Source organism: Melanerpes formicivorus, unplaced genomic scaffold, assembly GCF_026170545.1.
Source record: "Melanerpes formicivorus ecotype bairdi unplaced genomic scaffold, bMelFor1.0.p_v2 SCAF_8, whole genome shotgun sequence".
Classification (NCBI taxonomy): Eukaryota; Metazoa; Chordata; class Aves; order Piciformes; family Picidae; genus Melanerpes; species Melanerpes formicivorus.
The window spans coordinates 4,983,459-5,009,719 of NW_027142360.1; the positions used below are offsets into that span (position 1 = coordinate 4,983,459).

The 26,261-nt window shown below is 46.1% G+C and overlaps 1 protein-coding gene across 5 annotated transcripts in view; it reads right to left on the minus strand.

The window, feature by feature from the left end:
• Positions 1–26,261, minus strand: part of EPS8 (EGFR pathway substrate 8, signaling adaptor) — a 180,821-nt gene that overhangs the window by 24,653 nt on the left and 129,907 nt on the right. For 4 of the 5 annotated variants that reach the window (XM_068141876.1, XM_068141877.1, XM_068141875.1 and 1 more), the window contains exons 8-16: positions 24,454–24,536; positions 22,333–22,469; positions 21,612–21,685; positions 20,421–20,547; positions 19,354–19,442; positions 13,542–13,616; positions 12,260–12,408; positions 7,968–8,151; positions 1,520–1,653 (exon numbers count right to left, since the gene is read on the minus strand). In XM_068141876.1, the coding sequence (XP_067997977.1) occupies positions 1,520–1,653; positions 7,968–8,151; positions 12,260–12,408; positions 13,542–13,616; positions 19,354–19,442; positions 20,421–20,547; positions 21,612–21,685; positions 22,333–22,469; positions 24,454–24,536 (1,052 nt within the window). The remainder of the gene's footprint in view (positions 1–1,519; positions 1,654–7,967; positions 8,152–12,259; positions 12,409–13,541; positions 13,617–19,353; positions 19,443–20,420; positions 20,548–21,611; positions 21,686–22,332; positions 22,470–24,453; positions 24,537–26,261) is intronic. The other variant, XM_068141879.1, reaches the window with a different exon arrangement.

Sequence of the window (26,261 nt, forward strand, 5' to 3'; positions counted from 1 at the left end):
GTAATGAGTTCCTACCAGGCACTTGGTTTGTCTCAGGAGTCAATTAACAAATGGGGGTTTGTGTCATGCTGAAGAGAAGGGAAGATAGAGGCACACTGCGGATGTGTGCATCAGCACCAGCCATCTAGACTCCTTCCTGCAATCAGTGGGCAGAAATGGGCAGCACTACAGCATGTCTCATTCCATATCTTTTAAGAGACTAATTTCACCTTACATGAACTACTTAGAAACAGCCATTTCTCTTTGCCCTCCACAAAGGAGGCTTGGGTGACTCTTTCAGCTGCAGGCAGCTACGCTGATAGCATCAGTGGTTCAAGGCAGTAAGACTCACTCTCTAAACCTGAAATGGAGGCAGCAACATTTGCATGGAATACTCTTACTCTGAATAGACAAAACAGGTCTTATCACACTGCAGATAAGAAAGAGAGGAATTTAGAGCACGTATCATCTAGACTGGTCCTGGGACAAGAACTCAAGAAGCAACCAAATTTGAGATAATGATTGAGAGAGGATTACTTCTGCTGTTGTTGTGAGGAATAGAGAGAAAGGTCAGGAAAATAATTGAGTCTTCAGCCTGCACACCACATGGGAATTTTGGGTTGTTGTTTTTGCATGCAGGTTAACAACAGCATCATTTAGCACCTGGCTCAAAACTAGGGCTTTATGCAAAGGCTTCCAGCAATGCTCTTTTAGGCAGCCACTGGGTTAAAAAAAACTCAGCCATCTTCCCTGGTATGTAAGCCAAGATACTGTTCATATGGTGTATACAGAACATGATCTGTATGGGGGAGCAGCTCCAGCATTGCTTTAGAAATGTATTTCCACAGCTTCTGCTGGTATAAATTTTCCTCACAGCCAAGGCTGAGACTCCAAGGGATCTCTGCATTGGATCTTGTCAAGCTATTCAAATTTAGGCTAAAATGAAGGAGATAAAAGAGGATGTGCAAAAGACACTGGTTGCTAGCCAAACTTTTCAGAGCATTTTCTGCAATATTTAAAAGAAAATGGGAGAAATGAGGAGTTGCTGTTCTTAAAGGGGGTATTTGTGTACCAGCCCAGAAAACATAAAGGAGGAGACTACAGAGCACTAAGTGAGCCACCAAATCAAATCAGTCAATCATTCAAAAGCAGGACAGGTGAACCTGAGAGCAGACTTGTCAGTCTTTGGAGTTCTAAAAAGAGCAGAACATATTTAAGACTCTGAAACAAAGCAGCAAATCTGCACCCAAATAGGAGGATTCTGTATTCTCATCTGGGGTGGAATTCCACTCTCTGATTTTTGACACAAGCATTGACTGAGCAGCAAACATAAACAGAGGAATGATACTTCAGGAGTTTTAATGATGTGCCTCAGAGAAGCAGAAGCAGAATACCCACTGCTAAACCAAGAGTCGCTTGCTCAGAGAAATAATGATCTGCTCCACACACAGCCAGAGGTAATGACAGACACTGCCACCCCAAGAGCAATCAGTGGGGACAGTTATCCACAGCACCACGTACGCCGTCGAGTCAGTGTTACCTATCTACATGGCGGCTAACAGTTTGCTTAAAGGCGGCCACCGCCGCCCCCTGGTCCAGCAGAGGCCCTCTTTTGTACACTGTGTTACTGAATGCATACCCATCGGACGGAGGGTAGTCGGGAACACTGGGAGGCTGGAAGACAAAAAACAGAAACAAAGCCACAAAGTGGATTAGTGTCAGCAGCAGCAGCGCCGAGGTCGCTTAATCCAGGACCCCCAGGGTCCTCGTCGGCATTCAGGCGTCCTCAGGTGCTCGCGGTTCTGCCATGAAAAGTTAATCACTTCTGCATTTCAAACACGCAAACAGGGAGATCAAAAGGATCAGGATAAAGAATTTCTACCCTAAGTCATCTCCCTGCATTAATATTGCACTGGATATTCTTTGGAACAGCAGTTTCTCTGGGGCAAGGTCCATGTCATCTCTCGGATATCACTACAGCAACACGCCTCATAAACAAATGACTGAGCGGCTTTGAAAAGAGCTGCCCTGAGAAGCCACTTGGAGCTTTTGTTAGAGATGTACATGGAAAGCCAGAAAATGCTCAGTAAGCCTGTAGAAGAAATAAAACCTCCCAAGTGAAATTACCCATCTATTGCAGGATTACAGTATCTAGCAGCTCGTTTATGTCACCCTTTCACTGCCCATGACCGAAGTCAAAGAAATACAAAAGGGAACGTGATAGCCTAATTAAGGACCTTAATGAGGGAAAACCACCACAATTCATCACAAGCACAGCTCTAGCTGTATTCAAGGATTTAGAAAATTGCACTGAAACAGTTATCCTTTACAAAACCCCTCATTAAATCCAGCAATAAAACTCTGCTGCTAGTAAAAAAAACAATATATATATTTATATATATATTTTTTATATATATATATATATATATATATATATATATAATTTAACCCCATTTCCCAAGAGAGAAACAAGCCAGGCAGCTTGCTTCTTTACACTATGGTATTGAAGCTGCACATTTGAGGTCTTTTCCCCCAGCAGTGTGCCCAGGTGGCCAAGAAGGCCAATGGCATCCTGGCCTGCATCAAGAATAGTGTGGCCAGCAGGAACAGGGAAGTCATTGTGCCCTGTACTCAGCACTGGTTAGTCCTGTGTCCAGTTCTGGGCCCCTCAATGTAAGAAGGACATTGAGACGCTTGAATGTGTCCAGAGAAAGGCAATGAAGCCTTGACCATAAGCCCTATGAAGAGAGCCTGAGGGAGCTGGGGTTGTTTAGCCTGGAGAAGAGGAGGCTCAGGGGAGACCTTCTTGCTGTCTACATCTACCTGAAGGGAGGTTATAGCCAGGAGGGGGTTGGTCTCTTCTCCCAGGCAACCAGCACCAGAACAAGAGGACACAGTCTCAAGCTGTGCCAGGGGAGGTTTAGGCTGGAGGTGAGGAGAAAGTTCTTCCCAGAGAGAGTTGTTAGCTATTGGAATGTGCTGCCCAGGGAGGTGCTGGAGTCACTGTTCCTGGAAGTGTTGAAGAAGGGATTGGATGTGGTACTTGAAGCCATGGTTTAGTTAGTCATGAGGTGTTGGGTGACAGCCTGGACTTGATGATCTCTGAGGTCTTTTCCAACCTTGTTGATTCTATGATTCTATCACCAGCTGACCCTGTCATTTGAAGTCCTCATCGCTAAACTGGCTCCAACTTGAAACCCCTTCAGTGGGAGCTGTGTTTGTGGCTATATCTTAAATTTTTAGGTAGGTTTAGACTGGACATTAGGAAAAAACATTTCCCAGCAAGAGTGGTCAGGCACTGGAATGTGCTGCCCAGGGAGGTGGCAGAGTCACCAACCCTGGATGTGTTTAAAAGTAGTTTGGATGTGGTGCTTGGGGCTATGGTTTAGGGGTGACCCCTGTAGAGTAGGGTTCTGGGTTGGACTTGGTGATCCTGAGGGTCTGTTCCAACTGAATGCTTCTGTGATTCTGTGATCTTGAGATTCAGGAGTGGAAACTACAAAAACCAAAGTTCTCATGAGCAGGAACTTCCAGTGCCCTTTGCCAGATGGCAGGGCAGTCCCTGCCCTGCAGGGAGGGCAGCCACATGCACTCTCTCTCCCCATGCTCTTGAGATGTAGCATTGGTCCTCAGGAGAGCAGTGTGACTCAGAGACACCAGGCCAATTAGCAGCAAGAGATGAACACTCAAATCCTCATCTGATTTTTCCAGTGCTCTTCATTAAATGAGTTATTACAGCTGCCTTATGAAAGAATAATTATTCTGCTAGCACCTACTCCAGGGTGGTCCATTTGCTGCAGACAAAAAGCATTTTGCACTCATGCAGCTTTTTCCAGCTGAGCACCTACAGCATTTCACAGCTATTAAGCAGCTCAGCACTTTTCCCCTAGGGATGTGCTGAGGAGGCAGCAGTGCAGGGAGCCAAGGTACCGAGGTTAAACAACTTGCCTGAGACCATGAGGGAGTTAGCAGCAGTCATGAAACTGAAGCCTGACATCCCAGGTGCCAGGCACACAAACACCTTCAGTGAACTGGGATATAGATGTCATTATTTTATGGTCTTTTGGCTAAGTTAGCACCAAACTACCAATCCAACCAACATTACTACCATGAAAAAAAATCAAATCAACTCCCTGAAACACAAGCAGCTGAAATACCGCAGTGCATTCTCCCCCTCCATTTTTTCCCCACTTATAACTAAGAAATTAGATTCTTACAATCATTAGAAGAGTAAACGTGAATGTTTCCCCCCCCCCCCCCCCCCCCCCCTTTTTTTTCTGTTCAATGCTATATTGTCTTTTTCTTACTTGATTATTATGGAGAGGGAGCACAATGTAAGCCAAAAAACCTGCATGGAAATGTAAAGCAGCAGGGAAGCATTCAGCCAACATCTGCTGAGCAGTTTTGGGGAGCTGACTAGGGGAGGGTGTGAGAATCATAGAATCAATAAGGATGGAAAAGACCTCAGAGATCATCAAGTCCAACCTATCACCTAATACCTAACACCTCCTGACAACTAAACCATGGCTCCAAATGCCACATCCAAGCTTTTTGTGAACACCTCCAGTGATGGTGACTCCACCACCTCCCTGGGCAGCACATTCCAATGGCCAATTATTCTCGCCTCTCCTCACAGGGCTGTGCTCCAGACCTCTCCCCAACTTTGTTGCCCTTCTCTGAACACAGAATCACAGTATCACAGAATCACTAAGGTTGGAAGAGACCTCAAAGATCATCGAGTCCAACCTGTCACCACAGACCTCATGACTAAACCATGGCACCAAGTGCCACATCCAATCCCCTCTTGAACACCTCCAGGGATGGTGACTCCACCACCTCCCTGGGTAGCACATTCCAATGGCATTCAAGTGTCTCAGTATCATCAGAATATTAATTTTAGGTTTGTCTCATCTTGACTATTTTCTAGTTTGGTTCTTAATATATTGAGAACTACATTTCAGATCATTCTGCCTTTAACTTCACTAACTCCTTTTTGCTGTTCAAAAATCACTGGCAATAACTTAGGTTTTGGCACCTTTGTTCTTCCATATCTTGTGAGGCATAACACCAAACAGTGTTTTAAGTAATCTAATATGTACCATGTTATCTTCCTTTGCTTGGCAGACTTCTTACTCAATTGGTTTTGTCTCTGGGTTTTTTGACTAACAAAATTTCACTGTGACAAGCTTTCCAAGGACAGTTTATCCAAACTTTTGCAGGGGAAGCTTTATTGTCTCCAAAAAGAGAACTGCTCCAAGAGAGCTGCATCCCTTAAGAGCCAAAAATCCTTCCCTTGAATCTTCTTCTCTGAAGACTTTCAAGCCCTGCCTGGATGTGTTCTTGTGCAACCTATGCCAGATTCCATGGTCCTGCTCTGGCAGGCTTGGACTAGATTATCTCCAGAGGTCCCTTCCAACACCTAAAATGCTCTGATCCTCTGATGTGCATTGTTTCCCACTATAAGATTAAAATATATATATTACAAAAGTAAGGCAAAAATCTAGGAACACTGTGTGAAGATGGACCCTAAATCTGATAGTGCAGAATGCCTGCCCCCAAGCCTGCTGCTGCACAGTGCCTGCCCCCAAGCCTGCTGCTGCACAGTGCCTGCCCCCAAGCCTGCTCGTGCACAATGCCTGCCCCCAAGCCTGCTGCTGCACAGTGCCTGCCCCCAAGCCTGCTGGTGCACAATGCCTGCCCCCAAGCCTGCCGGTGCACAGTGCCTGCCCTCAAGCCTGCTGCTGCACAGTGCCTGCCCCCAAGCCTGCTGGTGCACAGTGCCTGCCCTCAAGCCTGCTGCTGCACAGTGCCTGCCCCCAAGCCTGCTGCTGCACAGTGCCTGCCCCCAAGCCTGCTGCTGCACAGTGCCTGCCCCCAAGCCTGCCGGTGCACAGTGCCTGCCCCCAAGCCTGCTGCTGCACAGTGCCTGCCCCCAAGCCTGCTGCTGCACAGTGCCTGCCCCCAAGCCTGCTGCTGCACAGTGCCTGCCCCCAAGCCTGCCGGTGCACAGTGCCTGCCCTCAAGCCTGCTGCTGCACAGTGCCTGCCCCCAAGCCTGCTGGTGCACAGTGCCTGCCCTCAAGCCTGCTGCTGCACAGTGCCTGCCCCCAAGCCTGCTGCTGCACAGTGCCTGCCCTCAAGCCTGCTGCTGCACAGTGCCTGCCCCCAAGCCTGCTGGTGCACAATGCCTGACCCTCAACCTGCTAGTGTAGAATGCTTGAGGAAGGCAGGAGACCAAAACTAGAAAATTCTTAGGTGCCTTTCCATAACACAGCTGCTAACAGGGGGCCTTGGAGTAGCTTGCCCCTGATTTGTACTAAAACTTGCATACAAAACACTAATTACTATTTTAAATTCACCCTTATGTCCTCCCAACAACAAAAAGCTTTCACAATGTTTAAAAAGGCAATACCTTTGTTTACTGTTGATTAAAAAGCAACAAAATCCACACACATGCTTGGAATTTTCTGAAGGCTTTAGGTAGCAGGGCACATTTCAATTCTCTACATAGAACAACTTATTTTGTGCTAAATTCATCTCATTTCCTGGGAGAAAAAGGTGAGAAAGGCTTTCTGGGCAATAATTCCTCTAAATGGCAGCTGCTTTTCAGAAGCAGGCCTGAATTACCTGACATGGCATTACTCTGAGGGCACCTCCAAGTACTTTCTTGCAATACAGTGACAGTACCAAGAAATTGAAGGAATATTAAATGTCACACTTGTGAAGAAGCAGATGAAAAATCCAAAACTACCTAAGGAGTGGTGGGTTTAATTCTTTGTGTGCCTGTGCATGGATCAGTGGGATGTGAAGTCCCAGGTCAAGAACTGAACTGAACCTCAGGGGGTTGGAGGCAGGAAAGTGCACCAAGTTGAAGGGCAGCAGTAAGCAAGACACTTCTATTTTGTATTTGTGGGGGCTGAGCAAGGTATCTGAGGTCACATGAAAGTATACTGAGCTTGCACTGACACAGGAGATGTCAAAGCATGGCTACCCCAGCAATGTTTGCTTTATGAAGGAAGCAGTTGGTGTTGCCATTGGCTAATTAACCAAATGTCACTGCAGGTACCTGTTACAGTTTAGAGTTAGTGCCTAGCTTAAACACTAATTGTAAATAGGCAAGTTCCAGAGACTCTGTGTAGAAGAAAAATAATGTGAGGGATTGGACACAGAATAAAAATACTAGATAGGTTCAGATCATCCCATTGGTTTGTTGAGTATCTTATGTTTTGTGCTACAGGTAGTTCTTTCCCTTTCTTTCTGCTGCTTCTGGCTGCCTTATCTCTGACTGTTCAGCCTGGAGAAGAGAAGGCCCCGAGGAGACCTTACTGTAACCTTCCAGGATCTGAAGGGGGCCTACAAGATAGCTGGGGAGTGACTTTTTAGGGTGTCAGAGAGTGATAGGACTGGGGGGAATGGAAAAAACTAGGAATGAGTAGATTCAGATTGGATGTTAGGAAGAAGTTCTTCCCCATGAGGGTGTTGAGGCACTGGCACAGGTTGCCCGGGGAGGCAACCTCCCTGGAGGTTTTTGAGGGCAGGCTGGATGTGGATGTGAGCAACCTGCTGTAGTGTGAGATGTCCCTGTCCCTGGCAGCGGGGCTGGAACTGGATGATCCTTAAGGTCCCTTCCAACCCTAACAATTCTGTGACCTTGCAAGCTGAACTGTCTTCTGTTTAGACTGTGTAAGGTACAGGGGGGAGGGAGCAACAGCAGGCTGGCTGTTAATACAGCCCTCTGGGCTGCCTGGTGGGGGTGCGGGGGAAGAGCTGCATTTGTATAAGGGAGTATTTCTGATGGTGATGAATTATTCCTATATCTAAATATCCCCAGTACATGTTCATTGTCTTTTTACACTTTCCTGTTTCATTCACTCTTGGTAAATACAACTTCATTTTGCTTCCAAAATTCTAAGTGGCAAATTTATTCTGGGGGTGGGGGTAAGGCTCTGATTTGTTGGGGGACAAATCCAACCCACAAGAGCAGCCTACCTCAGTTGAAAGTCTTTTCATCTCTTGCTTCCGTTGCTGCTCTGCAACGTTTGCCACGGACTCAGCCAGGTGGTTGAGTTCTTGCTCCTTGGGAGCCCCCAGGAAGTTCAGCAAAGGAGGCTCCCAACCGTTCCGGAAACGGGGGACGTAAGGTGGAATAAAATGGTCCTTGGGCCAATCCGTTCTGCGTGAAAAGTAAATCAGAGATCTGTGTCAAAGGCCACACAAACACTGGCTTCACAGGCTCCCGAAAATTCTTTATTAGAATAGAATAAACCAGGTTGGAACAGACCTTCAAGATCACCGCGTCCAACCAATCATCCAACACCACCCAACCAACTAAACCATGCAACCAAGCACCCCATCAAGTCTCCTCCTAAACACCTCCAATGATGGTGACTCCACCACCTCCCTGGGCAGTCCATTCCTCTGTGTAGAACTTCCTACTAACCTCCAGCCTAAACCTCCCCTGGTGCAGCTTGAGACTGTGTCCTCTTGTTCTGGTGATGGTTGCCTGGGAGATGAGACCAACCCCCACCTCGCTACAGCCTCCCTTCAGGTAGTTGTAGAGAGCAATAAGGTCACCCCTGAGCCTCCTCTTCTCCAGGCTAAGCAACCCCAGCTCCCTCAGCCTCTCCTCACAGGGCTGTGCTCCAGACCCCTCCCCAGCTTTGTTGCCCTTCTCTGGACACCTTCCAGCAACTCAACCTCCTTCCTAAACTGAGGGGCCCAGAACTGGACACAGGACTCAAGGTGTGGCCTAACCAGTGCAGTGTACTGGGGCACAATGACTTCCCTGCTCCTGCTGGCCACACTGTTCCTGATGCAGGCCAGGATGCCATTGGCCTTCTTGGCCACCTGGGCACACTGCAGGCTCATGTTCAGCCTACCATCGACCCATACTCCCAGGTCCCTCTCTGCCTGGCTGCTCTCCAGCCACTCTGACCCCAGCCTGTAGCACTGCAGGGGGTTGCTGTGGCCAGTGCGCAGAACCCGGCACTTGGATGTGTTAAATCTCATACTGATTATTAGGATGGAGGAGAGGTTGGGATTACAGCACATGCAGAACCCTGCTAGAAAACTGGCAGAAAACATTTGCTGACAACTATCCTCCCCGCTGAGCCCTGCAGAAAGGAGCTGTTCCTGCTCTAAGGACTTGTCAGGGGTAAAAGACTGTAAATTTCTTGTAGCAAAGGATGAGCAATAATAGAAGACTCACCACAAACAAATCTAGGATTTGTTTTAACTGCTAGATGGGAAAACTATTGCAATGCTCTATTTGTGTTAAAGCACCAGGCAAAGAATCATCTGCTTGCTTACAGCAGGTAAGATGCACACAAAGCTTAGGGGGTCTAGCTACACCTAGAAGAAAAAGGTAAGGAAAAGCTTTTCCTGACAAAATCCCCAACTCTACAGGCTCCAAGACACAGGAATTACCATCCTACTTGCTCTTTTGTAGTCCAGATTGACCTTTTAAAAATACTGTATTTCTTTTCAGAGCTCCACCAGCATTCCCTGTTCATAACACAAATCTTCTGGAAGCAGAAATGGGCATGTGCATTACAGTTCTTTCAACAGTCTTGATGTTGATGCTGCTCAGACCTAGGGCTGCCAGTCATAGAAGTTGCAGGAGCTCACTAGCAGGCCTGAGCTAGACCACTGACCCTTGAGTTTCATCATTCACCTCTCCTGCTACATGATCTCACAGTGTGCCTCTGGCTACTGGGGGTGCTGATTGACAGCTGCCTGAACATGAGCCAGCAGTGTGCCCAGGTGGCCAAGAGGGCCAATGGCATCCTGGCCTGCATCAGGATCAGTGTGGCCAGCAGGAGCAGGGAAGTCATTGTGCCCTGTGCTCAGCACTGGTTAGGTCACACCTTGAGCCCTGTGTCCAGTTCTGGGCTCCTCAGTTTAAGAAGGACATTGAGACACTTGAAGGTGTCCAGAGAAGGGTAACAAGGCTGGGGAGAGGCCTTGGGCACAGCCCTGTGAGGAGAGGCTGAGGGAGCTGGGGTTGCTTAGCCTGGAGAAGAGGAGGCTCAGGGGTGACCTCATTGCCCTCTACAACTACCTGAAGGGAGGTTGTAGCCAGGTGGGGGTAGATCTCTTCTCCCAGGCAACCAGCACCAGAACAAGAGGACACAGTCTCAAACTATGCCAGGGGAAGTTCAGGCTGGAGGTGAGGAGAAAGTTCTTCACTGAGAGAGTCATTCATCATTGGGATGTGCTGCCCAGGGAGGTGGTGGAGTCACCACCCCTGGAGGTGTTCAAGAGGGGATTGGACGTGGCACTTGGTGCCATGGTCTAGGCATGAGGTCTGTGGTGACAGGTTGGACTCGATGATCCTCGAGGTCTCTTCCAGCCTTAGTTATACTGTGATACCGAGATCAATCAGACCATAATTTGTAACCTGCACAGGTCAGGCAACCTTAGTGCTTCATTCTTCACTGCCCAACATCAGCTACTTCTCTTTCCATTAAATCCTTTTCAGGATGGACTAAACAAATGATGATGGTAGTTCCCAGGACAAGAAGCCCATGATTTTACCCAAGGATCCACTCTTTCCCTGCATGGGGCTTCAATGCTGCAAGGCAATTTCCACTGCCAGTCCAACGACAAGCTGCTAAGAAGCCAGCAATGGCTGAAGCAGGTAAAGGAAAGCAGCTGGTGCTTTGCTGGGTAAGTGCAGGCAAATATGAGGAGTTGTAATTCCTGCTTCCACCTCATTTTGTAGTGGCAGAGCAAAGAATAGGCCCAGAGGATTAATTCAAGCATTCCTGGTCCTGCAGCAGAATGAGATCAAGGAAGGGAAGGACCCTGCTCTGTGCTTGGTGCCATGGTCTAGTCATGGGGTCTGTGTTGATAGGTTGGACTCGATGATCCTCGAGGTCCTTTCCAACCTAAGTTACACTGTGATACTGTGATACTCCATGCTCTAAGCCTTATCAGCAAAACACTCAACTACTTTTCAGTCCACTTGGTAGAGGTTTATGTTCCAATCTGAAATCTAAGAACAAGGATAAATAAACCAAATACACAATGTGTTTCCAGCTCAAGTGGTTGCATACTTAATCCCTATCAAATGTGCTTACTCTGCCCACAGATGATGGAGTGAAATGCACTTTAGTTCCCATGTCCTATTTACCTAAGTAATTTCAAAGCATGGATCTGCCTCAAAAACAAACAAACAAACAAAGGCATAAAAGAGTTAATTTTCAGCTAAACCTAACCACAAGAATGAATCCATTAAGTGCAACATATAGGGTATGTACATAACATGGCTCAGGCCAGTCACCAGTGGCTCCATTTTACAGGGCATTTTCTCTACAGCATTAGGATGCTTTTGGGGTAGTAGAGACATTGCAAACTGTTTGCTTTCCATAACTATTGGAAATTGAAAACAGAAATCTGTATCATGTTTTCCAATGTGTTGCCACTTTTTATTGCAGCCTCTTCAAACTGTTTTTTAATAAAGTCCAGAGAGCTGGGTTGGAAAAATAATGGGGGGAGGAAACCTGGAAACATGCAAGGGACAATTCAGGGGGAAAAAAAGTGCTACAAGAGATTCTATCAAGAGGTTTCTGATGCTATGAACAGAACAAACATTTCAGTCTGCATTTTCCTCTTTCCTTTGAGACCCCTAAAATCAAACCACATCCAAATCCCCTCTGAGGCTAAAGATATCCCTTCTCAAAGCTTCAAAGACCAGTTCTGAAGAGCTGAAAAACCTAACAAATTAATATTGAATTTTTTGAGGGGTGGATAATGTAATTCAGATCATGTCAACGTGTCCAGAGAAGGGCAACAAAGCTGGGGAGGGGTTTGGAGCACAGCCCTGTGAGGAGAGGCTGAGGGAGCTGGGGTTGCTTAGCCTGGAGAAGAGGAGGCTCAGAGGAGACCTTCTTGCTGTCTACAACTCCCTGAAGGGAGGTTGTAGCCAGGAGGAGGTTGGTCTCTTCTCCCACGCAACCAGCACCAGAACAAGAGGACACAGTCTCAAGCTGCACCAGGGGAGGTTTAGGCTGGATGTTAAGAAGAAGTTCTTCCCAGAAAGAGAGATTGCCCATTGGAATGTGCTGCCCAGGGAGGTGGTGGAGTCACCACCACTGGAGGCGTTTAAGAGGAGACTGGATGAGGTGCTTGGTGCCATGGTTTAGTTGATTAGATGCTGTTGGGCAATAGGTTGGACTTGATGATCTGAAAGGTCTTTTCCAACCCGGTTAATTCTATTCTCTTCTAATAAATTTAAGTGTAGAGATCAAGTCTAAAATATGCAAAGGTTTTTTTCTCACCTGGCTTTGGTCCATGTGTCACCCAATGACATCCACAGCTGTCCTTCCTCACTGGTGACAGTATATCGCAGGAAGTCTATAGTATCTTTTGTTAAGAGGGGGCTGAGCACTGTACCAGCAAGCTCTGGACCACCTGTTGTCTGTACCACCTAAATCCAAGTATGAAAATAACACAAGGAATATACACAGTGTCATGCTATGAATAGAGGTTATCATTTATTATTCAAACAACCCCACCCCCACCATCTCCCCAAACACTTGGGAGAAGTTAACAACATCTCTTTAAGTCCTGCAGATTAATAACTCCCTAAAAGGAGGTTGGAGTGAGGCAGGGGGTGGTCTCTTCTCTCTAATATCAGGTGACAGAAGGAAAGGAAATGGCCTGAAATTGTGCCAGAGGAGGTTTAGGTTGGATATCAGGAAAATTTTCTTTCCTGCAAGAGTGGTAAGGGATTGGAACAGGCTGCCCAGGGAGGTGGAAGAGTCATCATCCCTGGAGGTGTTCAAGAAACATATGGACATGGCACTTTGTGGTTTAATGGTCATGGTGGTGTTTGGCCAATGGCTGGACTTGATGATCTTAGAGGTCTTTTCCAACCAAACCAATTCCATGACTCTACAAAGCCAAGTCTCTACTTCTATTACTCTGCTTCTGCCACCAGTTTTTCCCCTTAGCCCTGAAAAGTGTTTGTGGTTCAGCTGGTATGCAACAGCAGCAGGAGGATCTGACCCTCCAGGAGTTAGGTTTAACATTAAGACATGGTTTAGTACCAGACTTGCTGGAGTTGGGTGATGGTTGGACTCGATGATCCCAAGGGTCTTTTCCAAGCAGGATGACTCTAAAGCATTTACTGCAGCAGAACTGATGTTCTGGCCATCAAACATGTTATATTTAGATCCATTTTTGGCAGTGTTATTTTTGTTCTACTGATCAAAACCACAGACAGCTCCCTTACACAGACATAGGGTTATGCTTCCAACTCTCCTCCTGCATTATGTAAAGTATCTCTCAAGATCTGATGAATTAAAAATTAGAGTGGCAAACCATAACACACAAAGCTAAATGTGGCTTAAATAAATACATTTAATAGGTGGGTACATATTCAGAGAAGTCTAGACATCATTTTCTGAAGAGCACTTCATCCTGAGGTACACACATTTCTCCTCAGTTACTGCCCAGGGACACAACATTTCAATCTTCTTGTCCTCAAAAAGGTTACAGAGCACACAACTGCTCTGAGAGTTCTGAAGGAAAACCTGGGGGAAAATCATAAAACCTTACCATATGTAGTGGGGTGAAGAGAAAATGAACCAGCTCAGCTGCACTGGGATTCTGGATATGGAACTTTAATTTGGCCTGAAGGAAAAGGGAAAATGATACATTTTAAGAAACAGTTAACTTTTACAACAATAAATACCGGCCTGAGAAAGACCATCCCTGCTCAGACCACAGGTCCACCCAAGCCCAGCGTTTTGTCTGCAACATCTGCCACAGAAAGCAATTCGTATCCTGGGTCGTATCAAGAGCAGAGTGGCCAGTGGGTTGAGGGAGGTGATTCTCCCCATCTTCTCCACTCTGGTGAGACCCTCACCTGGAGCAGTGTGTCCAGTTCTGGAGCCTCTACTGCAAGAAAGACCTGGATGTGCTAGAAAGTGTCTAGAGAAGGGCCACGAGGATGATCAGAGAGCTGGAGCTGCTCTGCTATGGAGAAAGAATGAGAGAGTTGGGGCTATTCAGCCTGGAGGAGACCTAATTGTTGCCTTCCAGTATCTGAAGGGGCCTACAAGACAGTTGGGGAGGGACTTTTTAGGGTGTTAGGTAATGACGGGACTAGGGGGAATGGAAAAAAACTAGAAATGGGTAGATTCACATTGGATATTAGGAAGAAATTCTTCACCATGAGGGTGGTGAGACACTGGAACAGGTTACCCAGGGTAGAAGCCCCATCCCAGGATGCTTTTAAGGCCAGGCTGGATGTGGCTGTGAGCAACCTGCTGTAGTGTGAGGTGTCCCTGTCCAAGGCAGGGGGGTTGGAACTGGATGATCCTTGAGGTCCCTTCCAACCCTAACAATTCTATGCTCTACTAAGTACAAGTGCTCATTTATCCAGTTCATGTTGCATCCTTGTACATCCTTAGCATCTACTGTGCAAAAAGAAGCAGCTCTACAATGGAATGGTTTCTGTATAAAGAAACATCTCCTTTGGAAGTTTGCCACCTCTCAGCTTCATTTGTGTTCTGTAGTTCTTTTTCAAATGAAAATTGAGCATTCCCTCTCTTCCTGCTTTTCCCAGAGATCCTCATAACCATTTACAGATTTATTACATTCTTTCTGCTTGGTCTTTCCAAGTACTTTCTTTGAACATTCTTGTCCTCTCTGTACCACCTGCAATTTTGCTACACTAGAAAAAAACTATTAAAATTGCCAGGGATTCATACTCTTGGGTTTGTATTTTTGTTCTCTAATGGTTCTTAACATTTGCTTGCTTAATCACCACTGAACACAGAAGACCTTCTCATGGGCATCTGTATTACATCAGCATTTTGTTCTGATTGGTTTCTAGATGAGATTTCCCTCCCCCTCTCATCCATGATGTGGATTATAGGTGAGATTTTCCCTCCCCTGTCCATGATGTGGATTATAGGTGAGATTTTCCCTCCCCTGTCCATGATGTGGATTATAGGTGAGATTTTCCCTCCCCTGTCCATGATGTGGATTATAGATGAGATTTTCCCTCCCCCTCCCATCCATGATGTGGATTATAGGTGAGATTTTTCCCTCCCCTGTCCATGATGTGGATTCTAGATGAGATTTTCCCTCCCCTGTCCATGATGTGGATTCTAGATGAGATTTTCCCTCCCCTGTCCATGATGTGGATTACAGATGAGATTTTCCCTCCCCTGTCCATGATGTGGATTATAGATGAGATTTTCCCTCCCCTGTCCATGATGTAGATTATAGGTGAGATTTTCCCTCCCCTGTCCATGATGTAGATTATAGGTGAGATTTTTCCCTCCCCTGTCCATGATGTGGATTACAGATGAGATTTTTTTCCCCCACCTGTCCATGGTTACCATATCTATCACTACTGAACTGCATCCATCCCTTTCTCTGTTGTCAGGAGGATATTTGTTGACTCCACACCTTTCATTTGCCAGAACACCTGAAAATATGCTGGACAGCAAAGGCCTCTGCAGAGGTACATGTGGGACTTTATATTTACTGCACTTTGAGAACAAACATTTTAGTCACAGATTTTGATTTATCTTTGACCACAGAAGAATCTAAGAAACTACATTTGAGCTCACAGTAGCTCAGTTGCTCTAAGAAATTTTAAGTGAGCAGCCTTGCTGGGTGTGTTTTGGAAATCCAAACAACCACCCCCATAATCAATGGCTTTATAGACATTATTTTGTACTGCAAGATGCATGCTTACTTCTTCCTCAGTGTAATACAACTGCCTACAAACTACATCCCATGATGGGGTACCTCAGGGCATTGTCATTGTGTCCTCCAGGATCTCTGAGCAACCCCCTATGAAGAGAGACTGAGAGCCCTGGGGCTGTTCAGTCTGGAGAAGGCTGAGAGGGGATCTGATCATGTCTATCAATATCTGAGGAGTGGGTGTCAAGTGGAAGGGGCCAAGCTCTTTTTGGTGGTGCACAGTAATAAGACAAGGACCAATGGATACAAACCATAAAAGGTTTGACCTCAACATGAGGAGAAACTTCTTTACAGTGAGGGTGAGAGAGCCCTGGAGCAGGCTGCCCAGAGAGGTTGTGGAGTCTCCTTCTCTGGAGACTTTCCAAACCCACCTGGATATATTCCTGTGCAAACTACCCTGGGTGATCCTGCTTTGGCAGGGGGATTGGACTCCATTTCTGGAGGTCCTTTCCAACCTCCAACATTCTATAATTCTATGACTCAGGTCCCTGAAATGACTTTAAAAATTCTTAGCCTTACCCTAACCACTTCTCTTCCTCTGGAAGGCAGGCAGCTTGAGAGAGGTTATACACCACACTGTGTGGTCTCCTGACATAGCTTTTGGAACAGATGGGGATGGGGAGAAGCCCCTTCAAAGAAAGCTTCTATTCATGTGCCTGGAACCCTATTTTCATTCGCTGTTCTTCAGCACATTACCAGTTCTTCACTTTGAAACAAGTCATCTCTTGTGACTCCCCTATAAAAACTGGTTTCCATGAACATCTTGTCTAAAATCAACCTTTTCCAAATAAATATATGCATTAAAAAATAACAAATTTAACTACTTTCTTCAATACAGCTTCTCAGGAGGGTTTATTTTATTTACAGATCACACATTGGCCCTGCAGGCTCCAGGAGAATGAAGCATGCCAGAATGTGTTTTTTAAAAGTTACAGCAGTTTATACTGCATCTTGCCATCTGTTTCTCAAACTGCTTTTGCCTGACTTCATTCCACGTTTTGCATCTAGCCTTCCAGAGTCTGACTCTCAGAGGGTGCTGCACTTTGGCCACAACAACCCCATGCAGAGCTACAGGCAGGGGTCGGAGTGGCTGGAGAGCTCCTAAACAGAAAGGGACCTGGTTGACAGTAGCTGAACATGAGCCAGCAGTGTGCCCTAATGGCCAAGAAGGCAAATGGCATCCTGGCCTGCATTAGGAATAGTGTGGCCAGCAGGAGCAGGGAAGTTATTGTGCCCCTGTACTCTGCATTGGTCAGGCCACACCTTGAGTCCTGTGTCCAGTTCTGGGCCCCTCAGTTTAAGAAGGACATTGAGAGACTTGAAGGTGTCCAGAGAAGGGCAACAAGGCTGGGGAGAGGCATTGAGCACAGCCCTGTGAGGAGAGGCTGAGGGAGCTGGGGTTGTTTAGCCTGGAGAAGAGGAGGCTCAGGGGAGACCTCATTGCTCTCTACAACTACCTGAAAGGTGGTTGTAGCCAGGAGGGGGTTGGTCTCTTCTCCCAGGCAACCAGCACCAGAACAAGAGGACGCAGTCTCAAGCTGCGCCAGGGGAAGTTTAGGCTGGAGGTGAGGAGAAAGTTCTTCATGGAGAGAGTCATTTGTCATTGGAATGTGCTGCCCAGGGAGGTGGTGGATTCACCATCCCTGGAGGTGTTCAAGAGGGGATTGGATGTGGCACTTGGTGCCATGGTCTAGTCATGAGGTCTGTGGTGACAGGTTGGACTCCATGATCTTTGAGATCTCTTCCAGCCTTGGTGATACTGTGTGACACTCTGTGATACTGTGACTCCAAATGATGAAAGGAGAAGGATGTGGATTTACTTCTAATAACTTCCTATACATTGTTCTTTGGTAGTAACAGCTTTCTTTTGGTCCTTCTGAAGTGGTTTGTGGTTTGGTTTGGTTTTGGACAGATGGCAGACATTTTCTAGGAGTTTCCAACATGGTATTTTAAAACAGTTTCCATTCAGCCTTCAAGGATTTTTAGGTTCTTTTCTCCTAGCTACTCCCCTTCTATTTTAAAACTAGATTCTTTATTTTATATAGTTCTCCATGCCTCACATAAAGCACCAGGAAGTGAAATGTCAGGCTTTTGTGGGACATGCACTGATGGTGAAGCAAAAGCACTGTTACAGCTTTTGCAAAGCACTATTGGAAAATAGGTCTCAGATGCTGCTGAACACCAAACCAAGAACTGTTTCTTTTCCTGCTTGGAAGATACAGATGCACATTGATCGTGGCTGAAAAACTAATCTAAATGCAGAATGTGCTAAGAAGAAAGTACAGGGGGGGAAAAAATGAGCCTTACAAGCACTAGTACTGAGAAGCATCAGCATGTTCTAAAGCATCCATGGTCAGAATCACAGCCTTCACTTTCCAGTAAATAATTAAGTAAATATATATATTCTTAACATGTCTAAATATCTCCTACAGCCCTTGCAATTAGAATTCATTCTCCAAGAGGAAGGGGAAAAAAAAAAGCTCATTTGACTCAGTGAATGCAAGAGCAATTATCCCTGTTGGCACAGCTTCCCCAGCAATTGGGACAGTCAGTATGTGAAATTAAACGCTTTGAAGGTGTCCCGCTTGCCGCGTTCCTTTAATAGCGCCTGCAGAAGAGGAGATGCCAGGACAAGGCTCTTGAATTAGCATCTCCGCTTGCTGAGAAGCTATAAAGTGACAGCAATTTGTCAGATCAAGTGTTCTGAAGCTATAAAGGTCCTGTGTAATGATGGCAACCAGCACAGGGAGTCTGATGGGCAGAGCTGAATAAAACTAAATTAAGACCACAGATGGTGATGCTGGAAAGCACACAACAGAACCGTGACCCAAACAGGCATTCCTCGAAATTCTTTTATGAGCTAACCTCAAATCTCCCAAGTAAAAAGCTTCAAAGAATCTGGAAAAGAAGCAGCACCACAATGCTGAGGAAGAAACATGTTCATTTAGCCACTGGGTAGAGCATCCCAAAGCAAGCTTAAAGGCCAACCTCTGCTCTGGCCTGAGTCTGGCTTTGGGTGCATAAGGAAAAAGGAAACATTTGAGGCCAGTCAAGCATCAGGTGAGCTATCCCCTTGTGTTCCTGCCAAGGACCAAGCAAGATGAGATTGGCAGGTGCATCATCATTCCTGAAGAATGTACTTGTGGTTTTCTCCTCCTGAAAGAACAGTGGAGACCAAGGCGTTGCAACCCCAGGCTTACAGTTCCCTGGCATGACCACCTCTGCACAGCTAGCACTGGTAGGGCATTTAAGACCCACAAGGTTTCTCTGCATGGAGAATGTACCAGCAAAGCTACAGACAGAAGACCCAGACTCAATTAATACATTCCCAAAGACAAGATAACCTTCTGCAAGGGAGTCATCCATATCCACTGAAACAGCAGGAACCTCCAAGACAACTCAAAAATCACTAGGAAGTCAAGCCATTGTGTTACTGATTCTTCTTCCTCCACATTTCCCCAGGGTTTTAGTTCATCACTTCACACTAGTGAAGTAAGACACAGCCAAACCAGTGCAGCCAAACTGACATCCAAATTAATTTGTAGTGGAAGGGAAAACAAAACCCATGTACTTCACACCAATTATATCCTAGGAAAACAAACCTGTTACTCCACACCTCACACCACTACATCCACTAGCAGTCACTTACCAGAAGATTAAAGCCATGCTTAAATTTTTGGAAGCAGTCAACAAACTCGTCTGGAGGTGGTGGTTTTGCACGGAGAGTAAGAACTCCCTCTGGGAAACAAAATGAGACTTCATTTATCCAGTTCTAGGGTATGTAACTTCTATAAATACTCCAGGTATGGCAGCCATAAACACATAATAAATGTACCAACTTACAGAGTTTTCTAAATACACAGCCACAGCAGTGCACATACCCTGCAGTCATCTACCCAGGCACTCCCCACTGACTTGAAGCAAACGTTTTTCCCTCTAAGTATATGCTGCATAGGATTTTTTTTAATGCTCAAATTGAAAGAGAAGTACTACATTAATAACAATAACAAATAACACAACCCCCCACATTTCAGGCTGGATGCTAGAAAATACTTCTTTCACAGAGAGGGTTCTCAGACACCAGAATGGTCAGCCCAGGGCAGTGGTGGAGTCACCTCTCCTATGAGGACAGACTGAAGGAGTTGGGGCTGTTCAGTCTGCAGAAGAGAAGGCTCCGAGGTGACCTCATTGTGGCCTTCCAGTATCTGAAGGGGGCCTACAAGAAGGCTGGGGAAGGACTTCTCAGGATCTCAGGTAGTGATAGGACTAGGGGGAATTGAATGAAGCTGGAGGTAGGGAGATTCAGGCTGGATGTGAGGAGGAAGTTCTTCACCATGAGAGTGGTGAAGCCCTGGAATGGGTTGTCCAGGAGGTGGTTGAGGCCCCATCCCTGGAGGTGTTTAAGCCCAGGCTGGATGAGGCTCTGGCCAGCCTGATCTAGTGTGGGGTGTCCCTGCCCATGGCAGGGGGATTGGAACTAGATGACCCTTGTGGTCCCTTCCAACCCTGGCTGATACTATGGTACTAGCCCTGGGGGTGCTTAAACAATGTGAGAACCTGGAACTTAGGGACACGTTTTAGTGTTGACCCTTCAGTGCTGGGTCAAAAGTTGGACTGGATGAGCTTGGAGGTCTCTTCCAACCCAGATGTTTTCAATGGTCCTTAGGGAAACAGAACTGTAAATAAGAATATAATTACAGTAAGAAGAACCCCTACCTCCAGGTCCTTTCTTTTTACTTTTCTTAGTCTTCTTCCTCTTGGAAAGTTCAGCGAATGCTTCAGCAGCTTTTTGAAGTTTAGTAACAAAGTACTCGATGTCATCCAAAATATGGTTCAGAATTTGCTATGGCAGAAAGGAAAGAATAGAACAAAATTAACCAGGTTGGAAAAGACCTTTGAGATCATGAAGTCCAACCTAACACCCAACACCACCTAATCAACTAAACCATGGCACCAAGTGCCACATCCAATCCCCTCTTGAACACCTCCAGGGATGGTGACTCCACCACTTCCCTGGGCAGCACATTCCAACAGCTAACAACTCTCTCAGTGAAGAACTTTCTCCTCACCTCCAGCCTAAACCTCCCCTGGCACAGCTTGAGATTGTGTCCTCTTGTTCTGGTGCTGGTTGCCTGGGAGAAGAGACCAAACCCCTACTGGCTACAACCTCCCTTCAGGTATTTGCAGAGGGCAATAAGGTCTCCCCTGAGCCTCCTCTTCTCCAGCCTAAGCAACCTCAGCTCCCTCAGCCTCTCCTCTCAGGGCTGTGCTCCAGACTTCTCCCCAGCCTTGTTGCCCTTCTCTGGACACGTTCAAGAGTCTCAATGTCCTTCTTAAATTGAGGGGCCCAGAACTGGACACAGGACTCAAGGTGTGGCCTGACCAATGCAGAGTACAGGGGCACAATGACTTCCCTGCTTCTGCTGGCCACACTATTGTTGATGCAGGCCAGGATGCCATTGGCCTTCTTGGCCACCTGGGCACACTGCTGGCTCATGTTCAGCCTACCATCAACCAGCACCCCCAGGTCCCTCTCTGCCTGGCTGCTCTCCAGCCACTCTGACCCCAGCCTGTAGCTCTGCATGGGGTTGATGTGGCTAACATGTAGCACCAGGCACTTGGACTTGTTGAATGTCATATGGTTTTCTGAATTTGGTCTACCACATACAATTAGTATTTATATTTCTAGCTCTTCACAGTAGAAAATTTATCAACATCCAGTACTTTTTTTTAAGGGGAAAAAAAATATAAAGGACAACATATTTATTGTTAAGGTCTACTGCACACAGGCTGCCTCGGAAGCTTTCCCCCACAATCAAATTTCCCATGTGGAAAAAGCCTTCCCACCACACAGAGCTGCAAAATTTCACAGACATTAAGCAGGATCTCTTGTAATTTCTCACTTACAACATCTCTGTCGATCCTGGCTGCTATCATCTCTGCTGTTTCTTCATGATCATGGTACTGTCTAGGTTTTTCAACTGCAGAAAAGGCAAAGGGAGAACAAGACCATCCAAAAAGAAAAAGAAGAAGAAAAAAGAAAGATGTTAGTTCACTAGTTCAGCAATGAGGGCCATTACAAAAGTAAATATATATATATTACTTAAAAAAGAATGCTGATCTCTAGCCAATTTTTAATCCATAATCATATTTGTATATGTCTGAAACGTTAGACCCAAGTTCTTCCTGTTACTGAAGAGAGCATCATTAAATTACTGGAGTTATGACAGCACTGATTACTCTGCAAAAAAGCCCAGGTTGAATCCACAGCCCACCCTCCCCAACCTTCTAAAGACAAGTAGAAGATGCTCTGAACAGCAAATCAGAGAATGGGCAAGTGCAAGTAGATGACAAGTCAGATTCTGACAGTCAGGTCTTACTCCCCAGAGCAGGCAACTGTGGCTTGGGGCACTTCAAAATAGAGCAGGAGAATAATCCTGTGTGCTGTCAGTGATGACAGAGGGGTGACCTGGTACAGCTGTTTCCCTGCCTGGATTCAGTTACTGTAATCTTTACTGAAGTGGTCTCCCAGATTACTTTTGTTATCACTGAGCGTCATCAAAACCAACTGCCCACAACCACTCTTTGCCCCCGTGCTGTGCAGCAGCAGGCTCCCAGAGACACTCACAGTCCCCCTGCTCAGCAGCCCACGCCGACCACGCTGCCACGCGGCTTCTGACGTCCACCTGGGTGATGGTCCCTGGTGGCACAGGGGCAGGGGCCCGTGGTGGTGGTGGGATGGCATTTTCAGCTTTGGAGATCATTCTAGAGGAAGAGAAGAAAGGCCACAAGTGACACTTGAAAGGAAAACATTCTAATTTCTAGTGCTTAATCATAGAAGACAAGGAGGGTTCACAAGGACCTCTTTACTCCTGAGCATACTATGGACTTGCCAAGTAAGCAGTACTTAAGACCATGATGTGTAAATACATCAAACACAGTAGGAAACACACTCCATCATGGGTTTAGCAAATCTTTGTCATCTGGCCATGTGGGAAATCCCCCAAGAAGTGCCAGAGAACATTTCACAAGGGCTTGTAGTGATAGCATGAGGAGCAGTGGCTTTAAGCTGTAAAAGGGTGGATTTAGACTGAATATTAGGAAGAAATACTTTCCAGTGAAGGTGGTGAGACACTGCAACAGGTTGCCCAGAGAAGCTGGGGATGTCCCCTCCATGGAAGTATTCAAGGCTTGGCTTCTCAGCAACCTGGTGTAGTGAAGGGTGTCCTTGCCTAGGGCAAGGGGGTTGGAACTATATGATCTATAAAGAACTAGATGATCCTTAAGGGCTCTTCCAGCTCAAACCATTTTGAGATTCTGTGAGGTCTAGAACACTGCCAGTTTAGACAGATAGATTCAGTGGCTTGGGAATAAGTAGGTGGCATTTTTAACACCATTAGCAGTTCAATGGCTGGACTTCCATTCTGGGTTTTCCAGGTTGGCAACCATTTGCTTCTTAAAATCCTAGGGAAAAAACTCCACATTTACAGGCTGATTTTTCAGTTTTTTTTATAAAACAGTGGCCTGTTCATCCTGTTTTGATACAAATGTCTCAATGTTGCTATTTTCATTCTTCCACTTTTCTAGGTCTTTCCTAATCTAGTTTTAAAGAGCATAAGGAAAGAGGCCTTCAAAGCCATTCTGCAACTTGATACCAACAGAGAAAGTCCCAGCAACTCCTGCTACACACATCTCACCTCTTCTCCACACCTAGTTAAGAATCAGGTCTTCACCTTTATTCATTTCTTTGTAATACCATCTGATTCATGGCATTCAACCACAACAAAAAGGGCCAAGTGCTATTTGGTCTTTGAACAACAAAGAACACAAGAAAAAGTATTTCCTTCACCTTTCCTTCCTCCAGTCTGCTGGGCGCTCTTCTCCACACGTCCCACAGTTCTACTCGTGAATAACTTTCCAGTAACTTGATAATGCAACATCAGGCAGAAGAGTCTCTCCCCATGAGATGACCCAATGCAGCTCTGGGCAACCTGATCTAGTGTGAGGTGCTCGTGCCCACAGCAAGGGGTTTGGAACTAAATGATCCTTAAGGTCCCTTCCAACCCTAACAATTCTATGATTGGACAGTAAGTAACCAGCACTTAGCTGTTGTTCACTCTTGGCCTCCTAGCCCTTGGAGACTGGTATCTTGGATTATTTTTCCCACAAGATCATACAAGGCCTTTGTAAACAGTTTCTCTCCATCCTTCTTGTAGCCCTTTCAGGTACTGGAAGGTCACTACTAGGTCTCCCCAGAGCCTCCTCTGCTCCATGATAAACACCTCCAGATCCCTCAGCCTGTCCTCATAGGAGAGGTGCTCCTACCCCCTGATCATTTTCATGGCCCTCCTCTGGACCCTCTCCATCAGGTCCAGGTCCTTCCTATATTGAGGGCTCCAGAGCTGTACACAGTACTCAGGTGAGGTCTCACTGGAGCAAAGCGGCAGAGTCACCTCTGGCTCTGCTGGCCACACATCTGCCTTCTGTGCTGCAAGCTCACACTGCCTGCTCATGCTCAGCTTCTCAACCATCAACACCCCCAAGTCCTTTTCCACAGGGCTGTTTTCTATCACCTCATCCCCCAGTCTGTATTGATAGTGAGGATTGTTCCAGCCCAGGTGCAGTGCCCTGCACTTGCTCTTTTTGAACTTCATGATGTTCACCTGGGTTCATCAGGCAGACTTGGAAAGTTTGAGTGCTCTAACACTATTTGCTGACACTATGTGCCACCAAGAAGTTAGGGTTTTACCTCAGTGTTTCAAGCCTCTTCTTCTGTTTCCCACTTTTGCTGTCACTGATTGCACTTTCAATATCTTCATGAATGAAGGTAGCCTAAAGGGACAGAAGTAAGTATCGGTTATCAACTGAACTATCCAAACACAGGAAATAAATTCCTCCTCATGCAAACATTTTAGACTAGCTTTAGAGTTGTGGTGGGTTTTGGACTCACAAGAGTCCAGAATACCTTAACAAATCCCATTTATTTAAAAGTTCTGGGCTAAATCCTTTTTACACAAACAGAAGCAGCCCAATGCTATCATCTGGGAGTTGGTATTTTTGTCAGTGTTCCAATCTCAAGCATTATCACCAGGTGAGGATGTCATCTAGATACCACATTTGGCTGAACAGCTGTCATTATCTCAAGTCAATCATTACTGCACATGCAAGTTTTGGTTTTATCAAGTATATTAGGGGAAAGGCATGGTGTCTGTATGTGTATTAATATTATATATTAAAAGAAACCTGCTACAGATAACAGCAGCAAAACTAGTAGAGAAAGTAGCAACACAAACAACTCAAAGTACCTTGTAGTGACACAGCTTCCTTTAAGAAGCAAGCATAACCTCCCATTTCTCTTTCATGTAACAGGAGATTAATTTTTCAGAATATTTCATGCAATTACAGAACTGCTGAAGCTGGAAGAGAGCTATGAGATCATCAAGTCCAACCACTTCCCTAGAACCTGCAATCCCACCACTACTGCTAAGACACTATCGCTAAGCCACTATCACTAAACCATGTCCCTAAGCACCACATCCATACCTCCAGAGATGGTGACTCCACCACTTCCCTGGGCAGTCTGCTCCAATGCTTGATAATCCCTTATGTGAATAATTTTTTTTCCTACTATCATCCTGAACCTCCCCTGGAACAACTTGAGACTGTTTCCTCTTGTCCTATCACTTGTTGAATGGGAGAAGAGACCAAGCCCCACCTTGCTCCAACCTCCTTGAGGTAGTTATAGAGGGCAAGAAGGTCTTCCCTCAGCCTCCCCTTCTGAACATTAAACTTCAGTTCCTTCAGTCATTCCTCAAGAGATTTGTACTCAAGGCCCTTCACCAGCTTCATCACTCGTCTTTGGATAAGCTCCAGCACCTCTATGTCCTTCTTGTAATGAGGAACCCAAAACTGAACACAGTACTCAAGGAGCAGCCTCACCAGTGCCAAGCAGAAAAGGATGATCACATCCCTAGACCTGCTGTCCACACTATTCTTGATACAAGCCAGGATGCCATTGGCCTTCTTGGCCACCTGAACACATTCAGCCAGCCATCAATTGACAGCCCCAGGGCCTTCTGCCACCAGGCAGCTCTCCTGTAACATTGCATAGGGTTGTTGTGGCCCATGTGCAGCACTTGACCTTGTTGACCTCTCACTGCTGGCCTCAGCCCACCTATGCCACCCTGTCCAGATATCTCTGAGGAACGTTCCTGACCTCCAGCAGATTGCCACAGCTACCCAACTTGGTGCCATCCTCATCTGTAGGTTTCTGCCTCCCCATAACTTCAGCCTGTGTCCACCAGTGACATTTTGATGCCCCCTTAAGGCTTACTTTTAAAAGATCTTACATTAAATAGTTCACAGCTTCTTTTAGGCTTCAGAATGCTCTGATAAACATCTTCAGGACACTAATTAATTCATAGAATCATAGAATCAACCAGGTTGGAAAAGACCTCAGAGACCATCAAGTCCAACCTATTACCTAATAGCTAACACCTCCAGACAACTAAACCATGGCTCCAAGTGCCACATCCAATCCTCTTATGAACACCTCCA